Source organism: Cebidichthys violaceus, unplaced genomic scaffold (genome assembly GCF_023349555.1).
Source record: "Cebidichthys violaceus isolate CVI_PGR_0920_01 unplaced genomic scaffold, fCebVio1.0.p SCAF_5, whole genome shotgun sequence".
Classification (NCBI taxonomy): Eukaryota; Metazoa; Chordata; class Actinopteri; order Perciformes; family Stichaeidae; genus Cebidichthys; species Cebidichthys violaceus.
The window spans coordinates 540,001-565,797 of record NW_027176705.1 but is presented as its reverse complement, the minus strand read 5'-3'; the positions used below and the strand labels follow the sequence as shown (position 1 = coordinate 565,797).

General features: G+C 43.2%; 1 protein-coding gene across 4 annotated transcripts in view; it reads right to left on the bottom strand.

The window, feature by feature from the left end:
- nav2a (neuron navigator 2a) overlaps positions 1-25,797 on the bottom strand; it is a 214,169-nt gene that overhangs the window by 84,446 nt on the left and 103,926 nt on the right. For 3 of the 4 annotated variants that reach the window (XM_068731042.1, XM_068731044.1, XM_068731043.1), the window contains exon 1: positions 22,610-23,383. The exons of the other annotated variant lie outside the window; for it this stretch is intronic. In XM_068731042.1, the coding sequence (XP_068587143.1) occupies positions 22,610-22,828 (219 nt within the window). In that variant the 5' untranslated portion in view covers positions 22,829-23,383. Of the gene's footprint in view, positions 1-22,609; positions 23,384-25,797 lie in introns of those variants that run through there. 4 annotated transcript variants of the gene reach the window in all.

Sequence of the window (25,797 nt, the reverse complement as noted above, 5' to 3'; positions counted from 1 at the left end):
TCAGGGCTGTGTGGGGTTCTTCTGCCCCCTAGAGGCCAACAATGTGGCGTAACGTTACCGTAAATGATCCGTGATCATTAACGCTAGCTCTAAGCAGCTTTTACTACATCAATAAAACTAATTTCGATAAGTTAACTTATTATTTATTAATACAAATATAATCTTTTATTTCCTAATCATTTTAATTTGTATGTATTTATGCAAATAACCGCTGTAGATGAATGTATTTTTCTGGAAATATATATATATATATATATAAATATATATAAATATATATATATATATATATATATATATATATATATATATATATATATATATATTTTAAACCAATACTTAATTTACTTGAAGAGGGCACAATTAAGTGGCACCAAGCTGCCTAGTATATGGCTTAGTATACAAAATGTAAACCTAAGAAGTTAATTACTTGTAACCATTAATAATTGAAGCATCCCAAGTGATATATAACCGGCACCGAAGTCCATCTCACCACAGAACAAATGATGTACCAGTCAGATGTCTGTAAATCAAAGACCATGTTAACAACTGAAACCTAAAAAAAGACATCATGCATTAATCCGGATCATGTGTGTTTAACCACACCTTTAATGTAGCTTCTGTGATCTGAACTTTGTTCAAAGGTCACAGAAAGACAGAAGGAGGTGGGGGCTGATGAGAGGCAGGCTAAGATCTGAGAGGCATTTTAATAAGCTGCATGGGTAGTGAAGAGGAGTATTTATTGTCTCAATATATATCAGACAGAGGACTGAGGTGTAACTGACTCCAGACCACCCTCTCCTTCAGAGGGAAGAACTCTGCATATTGAATAGAAAATGTAATCAAATCTCCCGAGGGTTGTAAAGAACTGATGAATCGATATTTTAATTATGTCATAAAATGAATTCATTGAATGGATAAGAGGGTGACATAGAGGCGAAGTGGTTGGCGTTATTCCCTCACAGGACAGGAGCCTTCAGTGTAGGGTTGGCTATTGAACATCAGGGCTTTTATTGTGCCATATGAAATGTGTCTGAAGCATCAAATATCAAAAGCTGCTACTGAATGATGGCTCACATTCGCATTCTTTCTTTACCTATTCGCTGCTGATCTAAATCAGGATTCATTGCTAAGTTTAGATTGGATTTTATCCAGGCACACAACTGCTTGTGTAAAGGCAACGTTCACCACTGCTGCAATGACTTTAAGTTCGGCTGATTTTACTTAGTTTGAAAAAGACGTGTGTACAAAAACATGTTTAGATTCCTCCAAATATGGTACTAAAGGAACATAGGAAAAGCACAAAAAACGTAACGGTTTTGTTAAAAAATCGACATACAACAATAAAAACAATATCCTGGTATATTTCTGTGTGATGTATACTTTCCTTCAACCATCTTTATACAAACAATCAACTTTACTGCAAACTGTACACCTCCTGTGTCACAGTTAGTCTTGTGAGGGCACAGCAACCTCAGTCAAAGTCAAATGTTTATATGCATTTGTCCCAATCCACACTGGGATCAGTTTCAGCCATCTATAACTCTCAGCGGTGCTCAACAGGATGCAAAAATAAAATAATAAGGACAACAAAGCCTCGCTCCTGAAACGGGACACTAAACGTCCCTGTTAATATCGTTACACATTTCCCCATGGCGTCACTCACATCCATATGTCAACACTGAGTGATCTATATCAAAGAGTCTGATTTAAGATACACTTTCCAGGAGGGAAAATCCCTCCATCCCCAGAAACTCCCAGTAATCCCGATACTCTCCTCGTGGGATTGATGGTCTTTTTTTAGGAGCTGTAGATTCATGTCAGGGACATTCCCGTCACCAGAGAAAGCAACATGAAACTGATTCATTCACTCTGTCGGGGCCTCACGGAGGATGTCATATGTGGCCTATTGACCCCCTGCTTTGGGAATTTGCACAAAATCTGCGCCTTTTTGGTTTTAACGCTGACCATTAACAGTGCAGTACAAAGTATTTCATTTCAGAGCCAAAGTACTGGATACACAACTGAGAAAAATCAGACTGTTTGATTTAACACGTATCATTCAAGGCTTCATTTGTTTCTTTGTCTGGACTTCTGCAATGTCCTTTTCTTTTCACCCTTCACAGTGGGTTAAGGCTATACGCAAATAATTGGCATTGTTTGATATTGCATCTTAACTCGGATCAAAGACAAAGACCGGTAAACAACCGACCATGCTTTGTCACGCATTGCATAAAAAGCCTGGACACATGTTCATTCGTGTTCACATAATAAAGTCTAATTTAAGTCTTCAAAACTGACACAGAGTCAGCTCTTCAAAGCCTGCGATGAGCAGCGGTGACTCACTCAATCAGACAGCTGCGTCTGTTTCTCTCTCTCTCACACACAAAAACACCAATCTGCTTTGCATCCAGCATCCCCCGCTGCCTCGGCTTGCTGAGTCACCAGGCCGCTGTGCGACGCCTGCAGAAGGGCATGACACACACAGGCCGTCCCCGCAGCGCCGGGTCGGCCTGGGCGGAGAGAGAGGGCGAGGCCAGCCGGGGCCCCACACTGGGACGGTGCCCTTGAGTTGAACGAGAGAAAAGTGAGTTTTGTGTTGCGGCTGCAGAAGCGGAGGCGTGACTTCAGCACATGTCACGACAGATCACGACGGAGGCTGATTATACAGTAGGAGGAGCTGAGCAGATGTGTTTTTGTGCTTCTTGTGGTCTTGTGTCAAGTTCTTCTCTGTCAAACTGTCACTCGGATGGAGCCACCGTATCACATTACTACACTCTCTCATCTCTGTTGTTGTTTGCACTGACACTGACTTGTTGCTTGCTGTTTTTATACACAGCTGCATCATTGCTCAAGGGTGAAGCTAAAATGTCCAGCGGGTTTAAATTGGAAGAATACTTGTTGTCCATGCAGATATAATCATAATCAGTCAAATACGCTGCAAGCCTCAATCTGCAAAAATCAAGTTTCTTGTAACTACGATGGGAGTGAGTGAGACTTCCTTGTCTTTGCAATGATTGTCCTCAGGATTCTCCCACTGAGCTTTTTCTAACCTAACGCCTGACGCCTAACCTAACGCAGGCAACCACTTTTAAAAGTTAGTGTTGAGCTCTGCTGTACATGCTAGCTGCTTCAGAAATGCCCACAAAACAGGACATTCCTGAGTTCCTAGATTTCCACAATCAACAACTAATTTGGTCAAAATGTTTTGAAGAAGTTGAGCAACAAATCCATGTAATCCTATAGAGGAATCAATTAAACTCACCAATTAACACGCAAAAACCTGAGCCACTCATTCGTGACAGCAGACAAATGTGTTTTTTTTATACACTCAGCGAATTTTGAAACTATTTCATAACTGAGAAGCTCAATTTTCTCAACCTGTTGAGGACCATTTAGTCTTTCCTTTGAAGCTCAAGCATGAAATCACAAACCAGTTGCTGCATTTTGTCACATGACAACAGCAACACACAACACCTCAGGTCTGTTCCCACATACGTCGTCTGTGCACAGCTTTCCAGAAACAATTACGCTGATAACTTCGGGACTATTAGCCTTATTACTTTCAGGGTTCAGTAAGCGACCTAAAAAGCTCTGCACTTAACACGCCATTATGAGCTAATCTACCGACATGAGCCAGAACCAATAAAGAGAACACAGCAGGACCGAAGCTGCTACAATGTGCTATCTCTCACGACAAGCTTTTATAGGGAGCCGGTACTAAAACAGCTCTCGTTATATATCTCAGGTAATGGCACTGAAACGAGTGCTGACTCTGCGGAAGACAGGCTCCGACAGGTCAAGCGTAGAGCCGCTTCCGCTGACCATGTTTGGGATGTCCAGGGTTTCACAAGGAAGACATCCCTTTCATTCATTTGTTCAACCCAGTGTCTGTTACCTGCCTCTCTGTCAGGGGGCTTCTCCCCGGCTGCTCCTGGAGATCTGGCTCCAACCCTGACGTTTCTATTTCAAGCTGACTCTTCCACTTAACTCTGTTTCTCTCATAACTCCCAAGTCCAGTCAGTTAGTATCTGTAGAGGATACCAACACTGTGAATGGTTTCCAGCCTGTTACTGTCTGTTCACTTCATGGCTGCTTCATAATGGACAAATAACTGCAAAGTAAAGCTTCTTAGTTCATCAACAGGTGGGTATAGGCCTAAGCCCAAATGCATGAATGAACTCTACAATCCTCACAACGTTGACCCCTCCCTTCCCTCACTGATTTCTTACCAGTTTGTAGTTTTCGCAGGCGAAGCGGCTGTAGCTCCTGGCCGGCACCCTGAGGCTGCCATACTCCGCCATGTGGACCTGTCACCTTGATAAAGGTTAACTACCTGGGCTTAAGTAAACAACTGGATATCCATAAACTTCCAAAACAGGAGCTCGCTCTGTCACAAAGGCGAGGTGGAGCGGGTAAACAGAGCCACGCCGTTTGATGACCCTCCTGCCTCACATCTTCATAACAGCTGTGTGTCTGTCCGGCTCGTTGTCTGAATGAAGAGGACGCGCTTCACTCCTCGTTATGTGCACCTCTCTCCTTCTGACTGCTTCATGCAGAAGCCTCAGACACTCTGACACTGTTTTAACACCCCCCCCCTCTGGGTGTCATTCACTCTGTCTGAGTCAGACACCCTGACTCAGTTCCCTCTTATGCTATAGAGAGACAGACCAGCAACGTAAAACACAAGACATTTTTTAATTTTTTTGCTTCAGCAAAGTTGTTTAAATCTAACAAACATATTGTTCTAATTAAGCACACAACAGACATTTTTTAGACACCACCATAGTGCTCAAAGAAAACATTTTTTTGGGCAATTAACACAATCTGTTATTCCCTTTTAAAGTAGGAATGACAGGAGAAAGTGCAGCTGCTTGCTCCTTCTGTTTTGTGAATATTCATTAGAGCCATAAACTCCTAATATGGATGCATTCATGTCCCATAAATGCATATTACTAACATGTCATCTTCCCCTGTTTGGTGCTTGCAGGTTGCTATGGATCGTGCTTGTTGCCGTGGTTCTGCTCGACACCCACTGCTCCTATTCTTATGAGTATTAGTCATATTTCTATTATTTTCATAGTTGTTGTTATTGTCGTTGTTAGTGCATCTCCATCTCTGCCAAGACAACCGGTCGAGGCAGATGTCCGCACATCCAGAGCCAAGTCCCGTTAAAGGGGATATTTTCCTTGGTGCCGTCCCGCTAGTGCCTGCTCATGGGGGGAATGGCTCTACAAGAAAAGCGTCATGAGATAGCTTCTGTTATATATATATGCCTGGTCATCCAGGCTACTAGAGAGGAAGCACAGTCGCCCCCCGTGTCCCAGACACATGGTGTAAATGTGATAAATGTCCCTCCTCGATGTGACGGAGGTCCTAACGCTGACTGACTGAACGGTTTAGTGTCTTCTTCCTCTGACACACCTGGTGTTGTACATTACAGGTGCCCACACACACACTGACAAACATGACACATAAGTTCCCATGGGAGGCCTCCGATCTCTCTCAAAGGGTTGTACTACTGTCTGAATCCAGCCATTATGACCACTGGTGAACTTCAACCAGCAAAGTGCTGACATTAGGCCTGTCACTATGATTAACGTCATCGACTTATTTTACAGTACAAGCTGACCTTGATGTTGCCCGTTATGTTTACATGTGTGTTTGTTTACATAGGATTCTGTCAAACATTTTAGCCAACAAAATGTCAAAATAAGCAGGTTTTTCTCTGCCAATACAAGACTTTAGCTTTTGTTCAAGACATTTTACATTTTTGTTAAAGAGTAACTTCCTCTACCTACTTTAACATTTAGCCAGACTTTACCGCTTTTAAACACAGTGCTGCAAGGATGACGTATGTTCTGGAAGTTAACATCGCACTGGTTCCCCTCGACAAAAAGCCAACAAGATGTTTCCATTGGATTGTTGCAGAGAAAAAGCTCTGTGGCAAAGACACGTTTTGTTCAGCAAGATAATCTCCACAAATGAACACCACTTTTATGGTTTTTGAAGCATGAATGCAATCGACAGAAGTAAAAGGCTGAGTTTAACGAACAACACCACGGTTGCATGAACACAACGATTCTGTAAAGACAGACTAGTCAGCGTTTTGTAGTCTCAACCAGCCAGCTGTTAGCAGCCCACTTTTTAAAGACACACTAATGCTAATCTCTAGCATGCTAGTTATTGGTATGTGGTTAAGTAAGAGTGCTGTAAAGGGACTTCTCAGCAATCTTTAATGCTTTTTTTCACAACAATTGTTGTAGTTTGCAAGTTGAGAGGTGGCTTCTGTAACGACCCCACTCATATTCTTGTCGGCGAGCCCTCTTGCAGCCTGACCACGCTGAGTCTCATCAATGAGGACGCAGCAGCTCCCCGTGCTGCTACTGCAGGCTGAGGGCGACATGTGGCGACACGTCGCCTCTGACCCAGTCTGGGCCGGCTAGCAGATGGCTGGTGGGAAAATGATGGATGGACTGATGGACACACTCCCGTAATAATCTAACAGAAGGATGCAGGGAGGGTAAGGCGTGTTGGATAGCTGCACCGCTCCCACCTAACATAGTGTGTGTTACTTTTTCTGTCACAGCTTACATGTAGCTTACATGAGTCGCCCAAGGAACAACCACCTCCCCCTCCACAGCTTACATAAGTCAACACTGGGTGAAGGGGATCATCGTCTGCACAGCTCTCTATGAACACCGGCAGACACGGACAGATGGCTTCTGGGAAATCAGTGTCCCTGGTCTGCATGATATGACAACACAGGACTGCAGTCTGCTCTGCCAGCTGCTGTGATGCTTTATACAGGACACAATGACTCCAGCCCGGTGCTTTAGCACTGACACTTCCAGCGCTTGACCACAAACTGGACTGAGGCATAAACACATGAGAGCATTTGAGTCAGACGGGGGTTCGTCTGCTTGCAAACAACAACAAAAAGCCTAAAAGCTACTGTGTGGTGGGACTAAGTTTGTAGAAGCTGCCAAACTGAAAACTGAGGATAAACGCAATAAGAAATCAGCAGGAAAAATGGAAACACTGGGATCCTGACACCTGTGCAGCAAGCTTCTTCTTTTTTTACCAATGTGAAGTTTATGACTATATTTCTGTAAGCTAAGCTGTAGCATTTTTACAGGATGACACTTGTGTTAAAGTATAATGTGGATAAATCAGAAAGCTATGCCGTACTATGCATGCAAGTGCCTTAGCTAAATACAGTAGCTTGCTAACAGCTAACTTCATCACCCCTTCAGCATCCCTGGTGGCCAAAGAGTGCTAGAATTAAAAAATAAGATTTAAGATGAACTGAGAGATGCTGGAAAGATCCATCTTATGAATATAAGAATATTAGAACCTTCTAAACAGCGTCCAATAGTGTCCCCCAAAACAGAGCCCAGTTTGTCAAATCACTTTGGCCGAGATTAGTTGAAAAACACAAGCAGATATTGTGACAATGTCGACATGTTATGTCCCTGCAGTGGCTATTAGATGTCAGTGTCTGTCCTGTTATCTAGGGAGGTACATGACAACAGAGGGAAGAAACATAAACAGAGACATATAAAGATAAGGGTTGCTTATGAAACAGATCCCTGTTCTTTAAACAGTCATAATCATATGGAACCCGCAAACATTTGCCTTCGCCCTAGTCTCTCCTCTCCATCACCGCTGCAGCTGGTGGAGCTGCTGATTCTTCTTCTCAGCTCCCAGCAGGATGCACCATGGATGTTTTTTTTCGTCTGTGGGGCCCCTGGCAGCTACCTCACCCCCCTCCGTTCTCTGTTGTACTCACACAGGCCTCTCAAGTGGCTTTAACCCACAGAAAGCTGAGACAGGCCGCTCTAAATGAGCCCTCATGTCTCGGCCTGCTCTCTGTTTGACACATGAAAGACATGTGGCTTTGTGAGGCATAGAGGCCACACCAGGCTCAGACAAAATTACTTTGGCGAGAACGCAAGAGTTTAGGAAACGGTGGAAAAACATGACCGTCAAATTGCAATAAAAATGTGCATCTGCACCCAATAGTGACAGTTTTGATAGTACATGTGTACACAATTTAGCCTGACTATCTGACAACGGCCAAATATTCAGTTGAATCCAGAATATGATAATATTGAATCGTGAATACAGGACTTCTAAATCCCCTAAATTGGTGCTTTGGTTGCTGCACAGTTGAAATGACACAGCGGTGTCTGACCAGGACAAATCCTGAGACATGCAGGCTGATGCACATGAGTGCCCAGCAAGAGTTATTAAAGATGGCTTAGCTTGTTAGCAGTACTGTATGAGTGAACAAGCCGTATGTAATGATAGAACTGATTTCCCTGCAGAGAAAGCTGCCTCGTGGACCTTAAAAATCACATCCTCACTCTGCAGGTGTGGTTCAGTAGCTGTGAAGGTCTGCACACTATAATGCAACCTCAGTTCTCCTACTAGAAAAGGTATAATGGACCACTCAAAGTCGGAGTTCCCAATAATAAACCAAAAAGCGTTTGTCTGACGTCACACAACGGAAGCGTGCATTGTAAATCAATCAACTAAAAGCTAACATAAAGTATATTTTTTCATCTCTTCATGCAAGGAGCCTCACTGCTGAGTCTTCATTTGTGTATACACTTGCCAAAGAAACATCAGTCTGTCACGGTCAGCCATGTTTTTCTGCTCACGATCGGCGCCGTATATGTGGAACGCTTGGAAATTTCAACTGGGGAATCGTCGACCTCCGACTTTAATGGGAAAGCAGTACGGCTAAAGTGCATGCCATGTACCTGTGACATCCTGGGTTTGATTTAAGCTCAAGACGGCTGCATGTTAACTTGATGAAATGTCAATGAGTTCATAATTTCAAAAAGATAAATAAAATTAAAAGCAATATTCAATTGCACGAAAAATATTTGAAATTTTGCCAGGAGAAATCCTGAATCCAACTCACTGAAGATTTCAAAACTCTAGTCAAGACAGGGAGCTGAAGTCTACTTTCTTCAGTTGTCATACAAACTGAAGATGAACCTTTAAAAACAACAACAACTAAAAAGAGGACATGAATATGTATTTGTGTATGACCTCTAATATTTATTAAGATATGTCAAATAAATCAAATCAAACTTTGCTCAATCAATAAGGTCCTCAAAATAATTATTTGAAAAACAAAGGAGCAGTAAATGCATGCTGTGGCCAGGGAGAGTCTGTCAAGGCTACATGTGTGTAAACCTATACAGTACAGTATTACACATACACTACACATAGAGTACTACACTATATAACTTAACTAAAAACAATTATGGTTCCATTCAGTTTTTTAATGCTCTCTGTGTAGTGGCATGTCTATGATCAGGATTAAACACATAAATCACACATTTTGATTTGCGCTGCATAAGGTCATGTGTTGACATAAGGACCACCACGATCAAATAATCAATATACTTGTATTAGAACAGAGAGAGTTGTGGACATCGACTACACTTCATAATAAAAAGGAAGGTCATTTTAATTTCTGGAAGTGTGTGCACATGTTCAAGTGTGCCTGCCTGTAATCCCTTTGTCATTCTCGCTCTCTCTTACTCTCACACACACACACACACACACACACACACACACACACACACACACACACACACACACACACACACACACACACGCGCGCGCGCGCTGACCCTGTGGCCCACCGGCATCCCGTCAGTCATGCTGTGTGGAGGTTAGCGGTGTGTAATTAAACTAGCCTTCTTATCGGCTCATCTCTAGACTCGGGTAATAACCTCCTCTGCTTCCATCTCCCCTTCCTCTGTGGGCCCGGCAGATCCAGATAAGGACGATGGCAGAAAGAAAGAGAGAGAGAGAAAGAAAGAGAGCGAAAGAGAGAGAGTGTCCCATCTGTCTGGGTTATGTGTAAACTCAACAGGGTGCTCATTCTACAAACTGACTTTTATTAAATCTGCTGCTTCCTACTTTTATCACACAGCCATTCCAAAGATCTTTTTTTTTTTTCCTCATTTGTTGGCCCCACGCGACCTTTCTGCACCTGACCGGCCCTGTATTTTATCACAGCGTCCCAGATCCTGCTGAATATTCACCATCTCTGTTGGTACTCATATCACATCAAACAGCAGGCCACAAAGCAGAACCAAAGACTGTCCTTTTTCTTATAAATGCTTAATAGGAGAATGCACACACAGAAACACCCGACTGAGCCCCAAAACTCTGGTTGAAGTTTTCGCAAAGCCTATTTTAAGTTTCCATGCAGACATCAAAGTGAGGCTAGTATCAGGTGAGGGGGAAAACCGGGACGCACGCCTTCAGCACTTTCCTGTGATATTAAAACGGCCGCTGCTAATCCAACACCACAGCTACTGTAAGGCTTTGGGCTGATGAGATAAGCATTTTCACCGATACATAAACACACAGTGGGAAAATAAAAAATCTAAGTGAGACATGTCCTGAAGCTGCAGCGTCAAGGAAGAAAGGCAGGATAAGATGTGAACACTGTATTGATAAAAGGACTGCCAACAACAGAAAAACTGCCTGCGATTCAAAATTTGATATGCACAGAAAAGAACTAAGATGCAATGAATTCTTTAACTGCCCCCTGGTGTTTGACCTGTGTGGTGACCTGGAAGTGTTCAGCCTACCAGTTTCATGGTGAAATTGTTCTGCTCCCAGCGGCACAACATCAAACTCATGTTGCTTCTTGCAGCTTCCTTCCTCTGAGACACCTGCCTCACACTGAGGAGGACTGTTGGTTGACCCGCCAGGCCCAAATGTAAGCCATCAGAACCAGGTCTAGACTACAGCTGGACCCCACAGAGCTCACAGAGCTGCAGCTAAACACAAAAAAAAATCCCCAGGGGAAAAAACTGAATCCAAGGAGGAGGTTGCAGGTTTGAGCAAAATGTCCTGAATGAGTGCACCATGTAGATCCAGAGGAAATGGGAGAGCTGCTGCTTGCTCGAGCCCCAGCAGGTCTCTGTGTGCCTGAGGGGGGAGAAGAGCTCAGCGCCTCCAGCTTCTCTCCACCCACTCTGGGACACGGAGGAGGGAAAAACAAACGCAGGAGGCGAAAGGCATGAGGAGCTCCGCGGCCTCTGCTGCGGCTGTGAGAGACAGCCAAACCAAATGCACCGAGAGGAGGAGGAGGAGGAGGAGGAGGAGGAGGAGGAGATCCCCCTCTTCCCCTCCTCTTTTGCCCACGGCAACACAGTGTGCTATTGGTCTTCAATGGACCATCAGTCATATGCGGAGGAGAAAGGAAGAGAAAAGAACAGACCTCTTAACCTTCTTGCACCCTTCCCCCGAGACTCAAACCCCTCTATGAAAAAATAAAAGTGAGGGAAAAAAAGGGAGGATCAGTGCACCCTTGATAACAGATGAGGGACTAAAGAGTGGGAAGTGCAGAGCTCAGGGGCCAAACCACGCAGAACTCAACGCTAACCGTCTCTTTTCTATTTATTATTTCTTAAACCAGCTCCTCTGCTGTCTGTTAAAAAAAAAAAAAGGGTTTTATTTTCCCCGACCAGAGACGGAGCAGACCGGCCTCTGATCAGCCGTCACCCACATCACATTGCAGCAGCTGCTTGTGTGTATTTATGTTCATGTGTACAGCGGGGACCTAACCTAAGCATTTATGTATGTGTGAGTGTGCGTGGAAGCAAGTCCGTAGCACAGGATGCCCTCCGTTTGAGCGTGATCCAAGCCCCTGTATACACACACACACACACACACACACACACACACACACACACACACACACACACACACACACACACACACACACACACACACACACACACCACCAACCACAAATTACAAGCCGAATTTGAATTTTGGGAATGGCCCAAGATTTACAGAAAGTTCCCACAGTAGGGGGATGCATGATCACTTCCAGCAGGCGGTACAAAAATGCTTTAAGCTATACGATACAACAATACGACTGAAGCCATGAAGCCATGTAGACAGTATAAAGTAACGACCTGTGATGTTTTTTTACACTCATTGTCTGGAGGAATATGATGCATTTTATGTTTTAAAAAAAAAAGACATTTGCAGCTGAAATGCACGTCAAAGTGTTCCACTGTCAGTGAATTTAACCTGAATGTCATAAACAACACGCTAAGACCGGCTTTGTAGGGCACATGTGCGAGCATTGTGTGTCAACGATGGTTGAAGTTTGGATTTGTGGTTTGCAGCGCATTTCAGTTGCAAATGTCTGCATGTACGGTAGCCACCACAGACAAAACAAAAAGGAAAAAAAAAGATTCACTGAAAGAATCTCAGACGTCATCAACAGAATATCACACGAGGAGGACATCACAATGAAACCTACACTAACGGATAGTGGCTCGAGGCTGGAGGTGCTTTGAGCTAAATGCGTTAGCATTATCTTCGTAAGCTAACATGCTCACAAAGAGCAGGGCTGCAGTCGAAAAATCTAAAGATTGACGTCTTGTGTTTTCTTTTTAACCGCTTTTCTTTCACTGGAAAACGTCATGTCAAGCAACTAACATTAAAAATGGGTAAAATAATGACGCATCAAAGCTCCTTTCCTTAGCACTTAGAGATCAACCTGCTGTTATCATAGCTGCCACTGAGATACTTCGATGCATTTCAATCAGTTCAGAACTTTCCTATCAAAAAAAACCTACTGGACTGCAGCCCAAGTGTAATGTTTACCATGGTCACCATTTTACTTTAGTGGTTAGCATGCCAACATCTGCTAATCAGCAGTAAACAAAAAGTACAGCTGATGCTGATTAGATGCTGATTGGACTGTCATTAGTTTTTCAGGTATTTCACCTGATGTGATGATCATCCTCTCAGCACCATGAATCTCGGTACCAACTTTCCCGTCGATCGATCCAATAGTTGTAGAGACATTTCACAAAACAACTGTAATGACAACCCATCGTATAGTTGTTGAGATGTTTCGGTCTGAACCACAGTGGTGGACAAACTGACTTTGCCATCAATAAGCAAATAACACCAACAATGTGAATTAAACAATGTAAAGTGGATTTTGCAGGTTGCCATTAGGTGGAAATCAGAATTTACTGTTTTTAATAGCAACTAATATTGCATATGCAGCACTTTTTCTATATGTCACACACCACAGAAAGAAACCCTTCCACTCAGCCTACCACACAGTCCCCTATTCCTCCTAACTAGCATTGATTTAATGACATTCTGGCTCTACAAGAAGCGAGTATGTCAGTATTTAGTGTTTGTGTTTAACAGTTTTAGCACAGGCCTTCAACAAGCTCATTAAGTGCAGCCACAGTGAATGGGCTGAGTATGGTTCCTTTCACAGTCCCAGATAAACCTCAGTGTGTCAGGGACAATGGGGGGAATAACCCCGCCAGGGAGGGCCTTTTGTTTTGGGGGACCCCCACCTCAGAGCTCTGGAGGCTGGGGAGGAAGATTGGGGGGATGGTGGTTGTTGGGGTGGCCCTGCTGCCTGGCTGCTCCTGGTCTGGATGAGGGACATATGGACTCGCTGAGGGTAAAGAGACATGCACAAAAGCAATGGGACAGGGGTCAGCTGTGGAGGTAGACTGACTACTTTATCTGTCTTTTGATTGACTTCTTCTCATCTACATCTTTACATGATGTGGTATAGAGGGACATTAAAGATGACAAATTGTCTGGTGTCACATTTGTAAAACTGTTTCACTTCACGTGTGCAATAAAAAGTCATTAACTAAGCAGGTAACATGAATAACTAAGCAGGTAACATGAATGCAAATATATTACTTAGACCGTTTAGTCAATGTCAGAAATCCATTAGCAACTTGATTGACATTTTTGAGTTAATATATCAAATGTTTCTTTACTTATCTTTTGGACACATAAACTCAAAGTGGTGCAGAAACATCAAATAAAATGGGTTGAAACTAAAGCTCTTGTTTCAGGGGTTTTATCCAGTATTTATGATGCAGCACATTCATTTTTCAGGCAGATGGTTGAGATGTAATTTTTTATTAAATATGTTTGTCTTGTATGCACTGTGTTAGTGTGTTTGTGTGTGTGTGTGTGTGTGTGTGATGATGTGTGGGAGAGACTTGATGTGTTTAGAGTGACTGAAAAGCTTTGCGAATGGCAGATTAACAGTCCCATTTTCTGATTCAACACTCAGGGAAGCTTAGAGGCCGCCTGTGTCAACTGAGCGAGTGCAAACATGCAGAACGACACACACACACACACACACACACACACACACACACACACACACAAGCCTTGTTGAGCCAGGTTGAAATCATAAAAATGCTCCCTGAAGCTACGATGAGAAAATCCACTCTGTCATCTTTTCTTCACCACAGAGCTGACGGAAAGCCAAGAAATATTTCGTAGCTGTATTCGTGTCTGTTTACGCTGAAGAGTCACATCAAGCTCTGAGCACAGCTGAGAACCTCCGCAGCTGGAAGAAGCATAGTTTGAACTATTAACTATAGAGTGTCATATTAAGGTATTATATGGTAGTCTGCTGTAGCTAGGTGATAAAAGCCCTATATAAAGTTTACTTTGCATTGTAAAACATGCATGCACGGCTACAGTAGGTATGGCAGGTGAAATAAATGTATCACGTTTAGAGAGACATCTTGGGTAGTCGTTTTAACATGCAGTGCTGTTTGCTCTTCTAAATAAGTGGGTTATACAGAATATTAAATCGAGGGTTTGTTTACATCTGTCTGAACGTGACCGCTCATGTTGCTTCTCCAAATGTTGCCATGACACCCAATCTTTTCACCATCGATGGTGAAGAAACGCAGATAACTGACAGGAAAAATGGCCAAATCTATAAACACAAGACCCAAATTGTAATAAAACGTACATATTTAATAAGCTGTACATCATATTTCTGTGTTTTTCAGCTTTGTACAAATAAATTCCCATTTATTTTCTAAACTAGATTTAGATTTTTTCGTTCTGATTTGTTGTATCAAAACCTGACCAGCAGGCGTCATCGTCTCTCTGCTGGCTCCACAGAGGTTATAAGTTGTCCAACCTGCCTCTCGGTCCTTGTTGACCCGGGACACGGGCCTCTGGGGAGGGTGACTTCAGCCCCGCTGACCTCTACCTCCTGGCCTCTCCTCCTTTTTTCCACACTGCCTTCTGTTTCCAGACAGAGATGGAGCTGATTGCGTTAGTCTAACCGCCGATTCCCCAGGGGGCGCCGCTCACAATGACCCGTTTGTCTGCGCCAAGCGGCTCCCTGTGATAACTAACGCGAAGGGAAGGAGACAAGGAGAGAAACTGAGGAGAGGAGGGCACCTTGGGAGGGGGGGGTGGGATCAATGGAAGGATGTTGACTCAGGAGAAGCAGATGCCTGGCCATTAATTAATATGGTTACGTCCTCAGAAATGACCTCACACAGGAAGGCGAGGGGACAACCGCACAGGAAGTGGAATCTGATCGAGACGCATTAGGCAGAGATGAGGTCATTACAACTGGAGCCAACTGCCATATGATCATGAACATCCTCAAAAAAAAAAAACGAGCCTTTCACGGTGTAAATGCAAAAACTGGAACATTTTCTCTTGAATTGTTAGGTTTTTGAGAAGATATCGAACAGCATATGAAAAACCCAAAAGGTAGACATGAAACTTTAAAACCGCTTTGAAATTCCTCCAGCAGCAGAGTGATTTATTGATAACAAAATGTGTTTTGTGATTTTACTCTTTCCTGCCATCCAACAAAACGAAACACTGAATCTCGACATTAGCTTTTCTTGGATATATTATTTTAAAACATTTACCCTCTAAGATCAAAGCGTAATATCGCTACTATACAAGCTTTATTTTTTCATACGAGCTTTCTGATCATTATTTTTTCAAGTAAAAAAAAAAATGTTTTAATCAAATAAAAAAGAAGTTCAAGCAGGTAGAAGTGTCTCAGTTACATTCAAAAGCTCCACTTTTTGAAAAAAACAGCTATCACAGCTACAGTTGTTCATATTTCATGAAATATGAAGTCAAACCAATGCTTCAACTAAAACATGAACCAACTCCCATCCTGGAGTAAAGTTGGTAAAATTTCAATATCTGTAAAAAAAATCCTGCAGCAAACACGGTACAGGCCAGTGTTTGCTTTTGTGCTATTTCACTGTGAAAAGCTGCTCAGGTGGCTGCTGGGGGTGCACCCGACTCCTCACCCTCAGATAAAAGCCACAGCCTTCAGGTCTGCTGCTATCTCACCATCTCACCATCTGACTGTGACACATAGTCTGCCTGTGAGCGAAGCCTCTGCTGGTATCAACCCCGACCATGATGAATCTGCAGGACGACCATCTCTCTCTGAGAGAGTGCGTTTTGTCGCTCTTATCAACAGCAACACGGGCTTCCTCCTGTCTGATGCTGATTGTAACACACGTGTGGTCGCTGTTGGGTGAAAACCTCTTATCGCCAAAGTGTCAGCTTTCAGGAACCGAAAAAAAAGGCTTGATTTCAGCTTGACAAAAAGAACACTTTTTGATGCTTTCTGAAGGCTTTCCGGTTTGAAAATGAGGCTTTCACTTGACAACTGCGATATATACAACCACCACATGATAAAGAACATGAGTTGAATCCATGAGGATCACTCAGAACACCTAACAAGACATGTCCCTCTTTTTGTCCTCTTTGTATGAACTCTTGCAGTCTGTTAAAACCTTGGTTATTCCTTTGAACAATGAACTCTCCAACAATGAATCGGTAAAACATCCATTAAATCTGGCTTTAACTTGCATCTCCTCCAGAGGAGACATATGTGTGTGTGTGCGGCCCTTTGTCATGGTAATAAAAACAAAAAGGAGCAATATAGTCACTCAGACCCCCCCAGCCAATCTGTCCTCCTCCGGGCGGGCAGGAGGACATTAGCAATCCAATGCAGCACGGTGGTGCTCTGCCTTTCACTCTCACCTGCTGGGCCGGGTTGTCAGGAGATTCTTGCTGGTTATAGGAGCCATAAAAAAAGTAATTATTGCCTTTCACAGGATGCTGTGGAGGAGGGGGGGGGGCTCAAGGCATGAGAGACAGATCTCTTCTCCAGGTCAATTGAGATGGTTTTAAAGGTTGATGCAGATATTAAATCATTTATTTTAACTTGGACCGTATCATGCTGAAAGCTCTGGTTGGTGTTTTTAATTCTCTAGAATCACACGTCTGGCTTGAAAATCCTTCAAAATAGCTTTTTAACCATGAAGGGACAGCATGGTTCTTTATTGTTAGTAGTGCTGCAACAATGTATTATTATCATTATCACATAATCTCTTACATTTATTTAGAAAATGTCCAAAAAGCCCCACATTCATGATGTGGTTCACTAGTCCCACATGACGTGAAATAAACCTCATCCGTCCCTCCTCAGGGCCTTCTGCCTCCTTCTGCAAAACCTAAAAATATAAAATGCTCGACATAAAACACATGAAGCATTAATTCCTTAGCTGCAGCCAGTGAAAGTTTAGCATTCAAAGGATTCATCTTTAATCAAAAGTGTTGTGAACTGATCTTTTGTTGAGCATTTCAGCAAATTGAACTAAACTAATGGAATTATCTTGAGCTAGCAACTGTTTAAAGGCTTCAGTCTCCCAGATTTTCATTGAAATAAATGTGTGTGACACAATGGGGACTGAGCCTGTAACCAATTTATAAAAGTATTGCAATATTTCTTCATTTGCAGTAAATTGGGTCCTGGAAAAAATGCTTTATCACAGTTTTTCTTGGAACTTGGCACACAATTCTGAAAACATGCAGCTCATGTGTAGACTCCGGACTGCTAAACTCTGATCATAGATAACTGTTCTCACTCAAAAAGAAAAATTCTAACTCAAGCAGGACTGACAGCTTAAGGATTGCTACTTTAAGGCTATTCATATGTATTTAATGTTAGAGGGGAAACACAGGCATTACTTCAAGAAGTACAATTTACATTAATGAACAACTAACTACATATAATGTCATTGCCGGTTTTCTTGCCTGTTTTTAACCAAATGTATATATCAAGTCTAATCTGTACAATCCACCTCCATGGATCCTTAGTTTGCCATTAAGGGTCATTTAATTAGCTTTGAATCCACAACATCAAATGAGTTCACACATAGTGAGTATAGCAGGTTCACGGTCAAACCAATTCCCAGAATGAAATTACAACCAATTTAAATAATTCAAATGAACTCGGGCGATTACATATCTTCAAGAACGGAGGAAGTTGAATTAATAGAGCTGATGAATCTATCACACAGTGATGATTTAATATCCAGACTAAGCTCCTCTCTCCTGAAGGCGGGCTGCCTAAATTGTGGATCCCGGTTTGTTTACAAGACGATCGTCTTAGTAAATGTTAGCAGAGGTGACCTGTGACCCTCTTCACTATGTTTTTATATTATTGGTGTTCACTTCCCGGGCCCAGATGAGCCTTCATAATGAGTCTAATAAAGCCAGTCTTTACACGAGCCAGGCTTAAGCCTTTATCTGGAAAGATACTTATTAAGATAGGAGCTCCTTATCTCACCGGCACACGGACAAATCTCTCTCTCTGTGGCTGTGTGCTTGTGTGTGTGTGTGTGTGTGTGTGTGTGTGTGTGTGTGTGTGTGTGTGTGTGTTCATGACTTATAAAAGACTGTGCACGCTCCATGTAGCATCAGAATTTATTTTTCAGGCTCTCCTGCTGTGAATGTGGCTTTCAGAGATTCTGCGTTTGAACCTTTTTCCTTTTTCAAAGCTGTAGCTAAGAATTAATGAGCTGGCAACAATGAACACTTGGAGAAAAAAGAAAATGTAAGAGTGAGAGAACGAGGGTGAAAGAAAACAGAGAGCGACAAAGAGAAAGGTGGTCGGGGATAAAAGTGAGGCATTCAAGATGAATAGAGAAGCAAAGACTGTGGCCTTGAATGACTTGCACACACACACACACACACACACACACACACACACACTCTCTCTCTCTCTCTCTCTCTCTCTCTCTCTCTCTCTCTATCTCTCTCTCCTGCCAGTGTTTGTGAATGGAATTGGATGTAGTGTAAAGAAACAGCCACTAGAGGGCAGTAGAGTACCTGTGCAAGGCTTTGCTCCCTCTGTAACAGCAGTATGGTAAAAGGCTAAAGGTCTCAGCAGCTTGTCATTTCATTCGGTGTCACACTAGAAACGGAAAGACCACAAACACACACGCGCACACACACACACACACACACACGCACACGCACACGCACACGCACACATACACATACACATACACAGCAAACAGCTTCAAATACCATTCACACATTTCCAGACTATCACCTTCACATCAGATTCTGAAGATTGTGCCAGACTTTACGCTTTCACACACACACACACACACACACACACACACACACACACACACACACACACACACACACACACACACACACACACAGAGCTAAGCATACAGACAGTGCAGTCCCCCCTCCTGTCTAGAAACACGGCCTGGATGTTTCTCTCTGCCTCCCGCTGCTCTCGCTGCATTATGGATTAACTCTTTGTTACAGGTGTACACAACATGTTTGTGTGCTTAGTGCCAACTGGGTCATCCAGCTGGATGTTTGTGAGGAGCAGGAGCCTCGTCTACCCTCTGCCACGGTTCCACTAATCCTTCAGATACCTGCAAACACGTGCTGCCGGTAGTGTCATGTTCAATGCATTTTGTGTATAGGTGTCCCTAAAGCACATGTTGTTCTTCCTCTGCTTCAGCCAGTTTCCTGCATTTCCCAGAATGCCTCTCTGGTTTATATGCTTTTTATTAATATTTCCTCCTTTCTTTACTGTTCTTACAGTTGTCTGTGTTAGTTCAACTTTGGCTTTTAGATTTCAATCTCAAGAGACAATCCTGGCTTTGCAAAGGTGAAATAAAAATAAACTGACTGTGATAGAGATTGTAAGAGAAGGAGGATACATTGTCCTAGTTGAGAAGTGACTCAAGCCTCAACCCACTCTTGCAGTATGACTGTACTGGATTCAGGTCTATTTGCTGCTACTGTGGGAGCTGAAATTGTTCTCTCCGCCTCTCCCATGATGGATTTTTCTCCCTGTATGATGGTTGGAAGTTGGTGAGAAATGTTAGCCCCAGAAAGATTGTTCTGGGTGATTGCACTTTTCCTGATTACTAAACTGAAAGAAAGAGTCTTTACACATTGTGTCTCCCAAGTTGGCCATGAAAGCATCAAAAACATAAAGCGGCCTCCTCATCTTCTGAGAGCCTCGTCTCGTCTCACTTTGCCCTCAGAGCAGATTGGATTCACCAAATCATCATCGGCATTTCTGCCTCTCAGGTCTTCCTCCAGTTCAGTCAGTCTCTAGAGTGAAGCCCAGACACAGTCTAGAAATGAGGACGATAAAACTGAGCTAGGCAACTGACACTGGTGACCTGTATTAATTGTTTCAAGCAATTATTGCGTGCTGCAAATGAGCTGACAAACATAATGTACAACACTGTACTGTAGTTAAAGGGGATGCTGTATATCATGCTCATTTTCAAGTTCATGCTTGTATATATGGTTTCTACGGAACAATGTTAACATTCAATGTTCAAAAATGACATTATTTTCCTCATACTGTCTAAATAAACCTGGAAGTCTATTTCTCACTTGTTTTATTACCTCAGTAAACATTGTAAACATGAGTTTATGGTCTCAATGTCTACTTCCAAGTCATCTTCAATACAGCATGAAGTTCATTTAGTAAATTATGGTCCCATTTAGAGTAAAATCTACCATAAAGCTGAGTATGCTTTAGGGCGGGCTTACTGTGATTGACAGGTTGCTGCGGCTACTAGAGTCATATACGGCGTCTCTACGTTACTCCTCTGCAGTCCAAGTATGTTAACTTCCGTTCACTGGTTGCAAAAAACAAACATGGCGACGGCCAAATCGACGAACTGGAGGCTTCAAAACGGCAGTCCAGAAACCAACGGGTTACGTCACGATGACTACGTCCACTTCTTATATACAGACTATGGATGCACCTTTGCAAAGATATTTCTGAAGCAGTTGGTGGAGATACGTAGATGGCTGTATTCTAATGCGCCTGCATGTGACATCGGAAGAGGAGCCATATCTGAATGACATGTTGAATCACATTTTTGGATCCAGGCAGCTTACTGACTGGATTGTTTTATTTCACAGTTTGTGGGTTTCACAGATGCCGAAATGCATGTGCACAATCACTGAAAAAAACAAATTGATTAAAAAAGGCAGAGTGGGCAATTCACAATGACAATAACAGCAGCTGTAAGGGCATTCTCTTCCCTAAACATTCAGAAAACACTTGACGCAGACACACACACACACACACACACACACACACACACACACACACACACACACACACACACACACACACACACACAAAGTCAGCAGTGATGGATTTCAACACATGAGTGCAATATTCACATCACTGCTGCTGGTCAGAAAGGTCAAGGGTTAACCCAGCCGGGGGTTAAAACGGCTGCTTCACCAGCACCACGGGGATGGAGAAGAATAAAAAGGACAGAGAGGAGAGAGAAAGAGAAAGTCACGGAAAGTAGGTCAGCGAGAAAAAACGTGATTAGCCACTTAACAAACGCCACCAGCAGCAGACGCGTGCCGTGTCCGGCGGCGCTTGGGCTCCTGCATCTTCTCCTCACGCGATCATCATCACGCCTAAACAACAACGGTTGCTGGACGCCTCTGTGGCTCCAAGTCCCGCTTACTGAAAAGACAGTTTGCCAAGTGTGCGCATGCTGGCTCTCTAACACACGCACACACACACACACACACACACACACACACACACACACACACACACACACACCTCCTTCCCCTCACTGCCTTACATGGCATTAATAACCATCCCTCTGCAGCCATTTGTGTGGGGTTGCTAAGTGCTGCCAATGTTTCACACAAACAGAGCAAAACAGCCACCCTGATATCCTGCTACGCTGCCATCCTTGGACGGCAGAGACGCTGCCTGCTCCGTCTCCTTCCAGGAAAAAGACTGGATTTGGCTTTTTGTTTCTGTTGTGCTAGACTGAGCCAGAAAAAAAAAGCACTGAAATGATGTGTGCTGAGCTACAAGAACAGTGATCATTGAAAGGGCCCCCTATGGCTGAGAAAACAAGAGGCAAAGAAATACATAAACACACTGACACAATGTGAAGGGATTGATGACAACTGATGGTCTCGCAAAGAAATGGCAAAGTGACCGTTCATGCCGAGACTGAATGTCTTCACATGTTAATGCTGGACAGACTCAGAGTTAATGATTTTCCTTCATAATTGAATTATTGTCAGACAGTAAAATCCCTAATTCGTAATAGAAATAATGTACTGTTGTAATTAGTGTGCACAAATGATCAAAAAATATACCCCAGATACCTGCTGAGCTCTGTACAGACCATTTAAGGTGAGAGGCTTTCAGAGGCAGGAAATCCGTTATCTCATCCAGCAGTGTTCAAAATGAACCTAAGCACTCACTAAGCTGCACAAGTTAGCCTCCTATCACAGCTTGTTCGAGTAGGCAGTGAGCCTCCACCAGGGCTAAGTAATAGGTAACAGTAGGTGGACATCTAATGAAAAGAGTGGATGTCAGTGGGGTAAAGCTCAGCAGGCGTGGTTGAGTGGGTGGGTGGAGGTGACAGTTTTACATCCTGACCTGAGAGTCTTCTCCCTCCTCTGACCCTGGTGTGATGCTTCTCGGGGGTCCTGCGCCCACCTGCTGACCCAGCGAGGGGTTGTGGGTCTTGAGGGGCGCCGAAGGCAGAGCTAGAGCCGAGGGCCGGCTGTGGGTCTGGGGGATGGGCAGGGCGCTGTGCACCGGTTTGGGTTTGGGGAGTCCTGATTTCATCTTTGAGGCCACCAGGATGGCTGGCATCTTCTCCCCGACCGCCTGATGACCGCACGCTCCCCTCCTACTCACGCTGAGTTTGGAAATTCTGCTACTTAGTCAGCAAGACTCCTCGTTAACTCACATATGGTCACGCTACTTCTGTACCAGACTGAAGAAACACGTGTGCAGTTTGCACCTGATCCACCACTGGGTCGAAGGAATGTGTTTAATTTGTCGGTGTCCGGGTCTTTGATGCTCCTGCTGGATCTCAGCAGGGGGGTGAGCTGAGCTCCCCGACATGCAGTAGGGGGGCTTAAAACCCACCAATTCCACCTGTTTCCTGGTAGCTTCAGCTATTTATATCTTGTTGAAAAGACCAAATCGTCCTCACAGTGTTCTGTAAAAAAGAAAATGTGTCCAGGTGGAAATGGGAAAATGAACTCTGCAAAAAGTCCAGGAAAGAAAATCACAAAACCCCACTTCTCACTTGGAGGATTCCCCAGTTGCCTGGTGGCAGAGCGACTGTTCTCTTCCACTTATTTCCAACACTGAGTGAGAGTCAGCGACTGGCAAAAGGATCCTACAGGAGGCAGAGCAGCTCCTCTCCCACAGAGCTCTGTTAATTACACCATCGCTTCAGGATGTCAGGAGGAAGGACCGAGCGCCGTCGAGGAGGGATGGAGGAAAAAAAAAAGAACACGCAGCAGTGACACAGCGACCGCTCGCTTCAACGACTGCTCAGCCTGTGAATACACAGCCTGAAACCCACTGCACTCCGCTGCCTCTCTCCCTCTCCCTCTAAGTCGTGGTTAGCAGCAGGTGTGGCTTAGATCAGGACTGACATATGTGGAGAAAAGCTCAACACATTTACTCAGTATGCTCCTCCAGCCTGCCTCTTTATTCCTCTGTTTGTCTTACTGTCCTGTAGAGGCATTTAATCTCATTTCGAGTTAAAGGGTTGCAAATCCATCGTGATCATTTTGTTTGCTTGTGAAGGACTTGAATCCCACGAGCAATTAGTAACAACGTCTTGAAATTAGGCAAATCACTCCTCCGGCATCCATGTGGGTCACATTAAACGATGTAATTTCCATAGCAGGGAACAAATCATATCAGTCGTCTTTGAGATGTATTTTTGTTTGATGAAAATAGGATTAAAAGGGTAATTTAACAAAAAGATGATTTGTGCAAAGCTTTAAGAAGTGGACATAGTTGTCCTGATATTACCAATTGGTTTGTCAATCACAAAGTAGCCCCGCCCTAAAGCATTATTGTCTATTTGACTCTAAATGGACAATAATTTACTAAATAAAAACCATGCTATTGAAAAAAACTTGAAACTAGAGATTGAGACCATAAACTTGTGTTTATCATGTTTACCGAGTCATTTTCTCATAGACTTCCATACAATCCGACTTCTTTTTGCAACCAGAGGAGTCGCCCTCTGCTGGTCAGTAGAGAGAGCGCACGTTTAAGGCCCTTCAGCATTGGCTTCACTTTTCAGTACTGGAGGTTGCCGCCTGGTTTAGCATGCTGATGTTAGCATTTAGATCAAACTAGCACATCCTCAATGAGACACTAGCATGGGTGTGGGTTTTGTGTTTACTTTGACTGTAATTATGTAGTGTATGTTTTAAAATAAAGTATGTGACAATGAACAGAATGACCCGTTACTGTTCAATACTGAAATACCAAGAGAGAAGATTTACATTTGCTGGTAATCAGAGTAAAGGCTGTGATGCATTGCATATTTAATTCGCCAACTGGACCAAATTAGAGCGTCGTGCTTCAAGAGCTGCTTCTTCCTTTTCAGGAAGTACAGTGTACCAGGCACTGACACTGAACATGTTGTATTAATAGACTCTCTTCTCTGTATTCTCTCACTCTTCTGACTTTATTAAGCTTTTCCCTTTTTAAATATGAGGATGGCCAATTAGTGGACGAGTGTCAGATCAGCCTGAATCCGAGCAGGCTTAGCGAAGGCTTCTGAGGTGGTGACTCAAATACTGCTGCAGAAGCAGAGGAAAGAAAAAAGACAGGGCAGGAAAGGTGCTGCATTTTCTCTCTTCTGAGAATAATTTACATACAGATTTGAATGTAAATCAACATTTGTAAACAGTTGAGTCCTAAAAAACAAAATGATGTTAAAGCCTTTAGATTTGTATGTTCAAAGAAGTTTAACACAACTCTGAGTGTTAGTTCACTTGGACAGATGAGAGTCATAAAGCTTGGATGAAACCTGATCACAGACAGGCATCAGAGACAAAAAGTGAAATGTCTTCCAACTGAAGTTTGTTAGGCGTGAAATCACATCTCCAAACGGCATATAAATATGAGAGCACCGAGTAGCTCATAAGTGTAACACAAGGACATGAGTAGGTCTGCAGATAGAAATCATTTCAATCAATCTAAAGATTATTTTCTTCGTTGTTTGGTGCTGAAACTTTCACAAAAATGGTGAAAAATACCCGTACAGTTTCCTATAGCCCAACGCGACATCTTCAAATTGCTTATTTTGTTAGATCAAAATATCCCCAAAAAATATTAATACCCAAATATTTTCAGGTTTACCATCATGTTAGACTGTATGGTCACATTTAAGAAGCTAGAACAAGGGAATGTTGTCAAGACATTTCACTCAAAATCCAAAATGTCAATCACATGGTGGGAGTACGATCACCAAAGTTAGAACGATGCATTGTCTAGGAGCCATGAAGGTCTCTGCCAAATGTCATTCCTCATCATCTAGAAGAGACAGTGTGTAGTCGTGTTGAGATATCTCAATGGATAAATGAAAACTATGTCTGGTGGGGCCAGATAAATCAATGGGAATCACATTTCTTTGGTTTTTATTCTTTGTTTAACCAGGCGAGTCAAGGCTAAACGAAGAGGGTAGAGGTCTTAAATTGATGAAGTCATTCGGGTGCATCCTCTGAGGACCACGAATGCATGGATCTGAAATTCATTGCTACGAATCTCGATCTTAACAAGTCATTTACTCTTTCTTGAAATGA